The sequence below is a fragment of the Alexandromys fortis genome, unplaced genomic scaffold (assembly GCF_014885135.2).
Source record: "Alexandromys fortis isolate MF-2015 unplaced genomic scaffold, M_Fortis_MF-2015_v1.1 scaffold_4, whole genome shotgun sequence".
Classification (NCBI taxonomy): Eukaryota; Metazoa; Chordata; class Mammalia; order Rodentia; family Cricetidae; genus Alexandromys; species Alexandromys fortis.
In genome coordinates, this window is record NW_026067944.1 from 20900979 (window position 1) to 20905072 (window position 4094).

Here is a 4094-nt window from a genome sequence, read left to right on the forward strand (position 1 = left end):
ATGTATTTATACATAATCAATAATGATTTAGGGCAATGTGCATAATACCAGGGAAATCAATGTCTATGGCCTTTTCTGATAATTGCATGCTTGCAGATCAATACTGTGCAGAAATTATATTGATTCCAGGAAGGCTTCAAAAGCAGAAAGTGTACACCATTTTCTTGTTTATTAAAGAGATTTTCCCATGTACAATTGAATTCGTATTGAATCTTGGTCATATTTTCTTTGTTTCATCTCTCATTGCAGTGAGCAGCCTGAGTGGGTGTGATGAAAGGAAACAGGACCCTGCTGACTGAGTTTGTCCTCAGAGGACTAACAGATCATCAAGAGCTGCAAGTCCCCCTGTTTCTGGTGTTTTCCTTTACCTATCTTACCACCATGGTGGGAAACCTTGGCTTAATCTTTCTCATATGGAAGGACCCCCATCTTCACACTCCTATGTACATTTTCCTTGGACATTTAGCCTTTGCTGATGGTTGTATTTCAACCACAGTGACTCCAAAAATGCTTATGACATTTTTGTATAAAAATGTCATGATATCTCTGGGTGAGTGTTTTGCCCAGTATTACTTTTTTTGTATCAGTGCAACTACCGAAATTTTTCTCCTCGTAGCAATGGCCTATGACCGCTATGTAGCCATATGCAACCCTCTGCACTATGCAGTTGTGATGTCCAAAAGACTCTGCACTGTGTTAATAAGTATGTCATACATAATTGGTTTTGTAAACTGTGGACTTAATGTAGGGTTATTATTTAGACTGACTTTCTGTAAGTCCAACATAATTGACCATTTCTACTGTGAAATCTTGCCACTCTATACACTCTCTTGCACTGATCCATCACTTAATACATTGATCATTTTTATTTGTGCTTCTTCCATACAAATCAGCACCTCTGTGACCATTGTAGTCTCTTATGCCCGTGTCCTATTTGCTGTCCTGAACATGAAGTCTAAGAAGGGCAGAAAGAAAGCCTTCTTCACCTGCAGTGCGCACCTGCTCTCTGTCTCTTTGTTCTATGGCACTCTCCTCTTCATGTATGTGAGCCATGGGTCTGGACCAAGTAAAACGCAAGACAAAATGTATTCACTGTTCTACACGGTTGTAATTCCTCTGCTAAACCCCTTTATTTATAGTTTAAGAAACAAGGAAGTTTTAGGTGCCCTGAAAAAAGTTGTAAAATGATAATCAAAAATTTAAAAGTTTGTTGTTTTACTACTTATTCCTTTCTTTTGCAGTGCAATATAAAATTTGATCTTTGTGTGGTACAAAATTGAAATATTACATATTATTACATAAAATATAAAATATAGACTGTTAATATGATTGTAAAATAAGTAAGAATGACTAAAAGTTAATCCTTGTTATTTGTGATTTTGAAAGTCATACTCACTGTAAAATCTATTACAATTTCTTCTTTACATTGACAAGCTCTGTCAAAAAAGTTGTCAATAAAAACTGACAAGTTTTATATTAAATATTTTGAAGTTATTTTAAACTGATAGCACACATAAGCTTTGCAAATGATTTGTTTAAAACATATTTTCCATTTTAAATAATTCTTGAGGAATGTACATTCAAATCATTTAGCTATCTATAATCATATATTTCCAGTACATAAGTAAATATTATTTTTGCAATTTGTGACAAGGAATAATACCAAAACACTTAACTTGAGTATTTCTTGAGTTTCAGAGTAATCTAAAAATGATAAATATTCATGTTACATTCACTTAAAGTTCTCAAAGTATTAAAAATGAAAATGAGCATTTTTTATGGAGCATATAAGAAAATTTTAAATTCTAACAATTTGTCTGTCTTTTTGATGGCTTTGCCTATCTTTTGATTTCACTTATTTATTTGGCTCTGCATCAGACATCTGGTTGCATAAACTGAACAAAAACTCCAAATGACTGTCATTAGGAGAAATTCTTGCCAGGACTTTTTACAATTTTTTTTGGTGTTGCAATAATATAAGAAGAAGGAAAACAAGTTGAAGAGTGTCAGTTTAAACACCATAACACAGAATATATAAAATCATTACTATAGCATTTACACAGATTTTTGAAGGAAAAACCAGAAACACTGTTATATAGTGAATGAGAAAATGCCCCAGAGTCTCTCACACTGGGCATTGACTTTCCATCTGGCGTCACTGTTTGGGAAGGCTATGTAATTTTTTGGAGGTGCCCACCCATCAACAAATCCAATGAGCGAAAATACAAATAGGTTTGAAACCAGAGAGCCTAATCTCAAAGAAGAATTATTATTATTATTTTTTGATCCTGGTAAGCACCTGCCTAGCAGAATGCTCCCTCAGAATCTAAGAAGCTAAAATATAATTGTGGTGCGAGTGTACAATATGCATCTAATGCTGGACTTGCCAACACCGCCCTTGTGGTACTAACTTTGCAAGATTGAGGAGGTTCATAGCAAGCATCTCTGTCCAGACAACATGTGTCTGGTTCAGAATCCATGCAAGGAGGTTCTGAGAGTACTTTGTGGAAAGTTATGAAGGCAAAGCAGTGGAGATCCCGGTGAGTACGAGGTGCAAGAACTATGGGATATCTGCTGAGGACAGCTGTACACATCGGTTCAAGTCGGCACAGCACAGTGGTTGAATGTGCAACGGGCAGCGGAGTTGCAGAGATGAGGCCTTCAAGCCCTTTGTTGCTGAGATGATTCCTTTTCATGTCATGGGCTGGAATGGAGCTGTAGCATTTGATGTTAGTCCTCATGAATACTGTTCTTTCTTTGTTTCAGTGTGTCCTCTATGTTTCTTTTCTTTTTGTTGGAATGGAAATGATTGCTCTGTGTCACTGCACAATAGAAGTAGAAAACTTAAAAAAAATATTTACTGGGGCAGTATCACTATTTAGAGGCGACCTTGTGTCTGCCATTATTTAGGGAATCTACTTTGAAACTTTTGACTTTTGGCTGGTACTGAGACTGATTAAGACAATGAGGCTTTAAAAGTTTTACTGAGTTTTTTTATGCATGAAATGGGGACCATTAGCAAATGCAACTATGGCTGGGATTCTTTCGTTTGAATGGGAAACATTCACTCTGGGGTCCTCGGTTTGAATGTTTGGTCCAGTTGTTATTTGGAAAGGTCATGGAACTTTAGGATGTGCAGACTTTGCTGGAAGAAGTTGTCCACTAGCAATAGGCTTTAGAGGCTTTCTAGCCAGGCCCTACTCTCTGTTGTTGCTCTGTTTCCTTCTTCCAGGAGCAATGTGCCAGCTGTTTCCAATTACTATTGCATTGACGTTCCTGCCATAAAGGACTGTATCATTATGGGACTATGAACCCAAAACCGTGCTTTCTCTCTGAATTTTATGGTTTAGGGTACTCTATTATACAACAAAAATGTAACTTAGGGACTTTCATGGAAAAGAGTGACTCTTGAAAATTAATGACTTCGATGTAACCTTGTAAATGGTAATTTGTAAACACGGGAGATGCCATAGTGTTAGCTGACCAGATCTCAAAGTGGTATTGAGTAAGAATGGAAACATGTGAAACTTAAATGTTCCTGTCTGAGGCATTCAGCTAAGAAATGCTATAATTATCGTTTAAAAAATGAGGATCATCTCCTTACGACAGAGTAGCCCGGCCGGTATTTTCTCTTCATTTGCTCCAAAAATGACTGTCTGTTCTTTTTCTCAATGTAGACTTAAAGGTGGAGTGAAAGTTGTTTTGTATAGTGTTAAATTAAATTTCTAATGAATAGCACATAGCTCATATTTAATTCCCCCAAAAAGGAGTCTTGCAAAAGAAACGGGCAGCATTATTTATGAATATGTAAAACAAACACTAATGTAGGAGGAAGCTGCTTGTTCGTCCTGGCCACCCAAAACCAAAATAACCACACAAACCTATATTAATTAAAACACTGCTTGGCCCATTCGCTATAGATTTTTGTTGACGAACTCTTACATTTTAATTTAACTCATTTCTATTAATCTGTTTATCATCATGAGGATGTGGCCTACAAGCAAAGTTTCAGCATGTCTATTTCTGGCGGCAACCCCATGGTGTATCTCTGACTCTACCCTTCTTTCTCCCAGCATTATGTTTAGTTTTCCTTG

General features: G+C 36.5%; 1 protein-coding gene across 1 annotated transcript; it reads left to right on the forward strand.

Annotated features, from left to right (window-relative positions):
• The first annotated feature begins 267 nt into the window (after positions 1-267).
• Positions 268-1188, forward strand: LOC126505759 (olfactory receptor 5AC1-like). The gene has a single exon (XM_050148999.1). The coding sequence runs from the start codon at positions 271-273 to the stop codon at positions 1186-1188; it is 918 nt and encodes a 305-aa protein (XP_050004956.1). The 5' UTR covers positions 268-270.
• The last annotated feature ends 2906 nt before the right edge of the window (positions 1189-4094 follow it).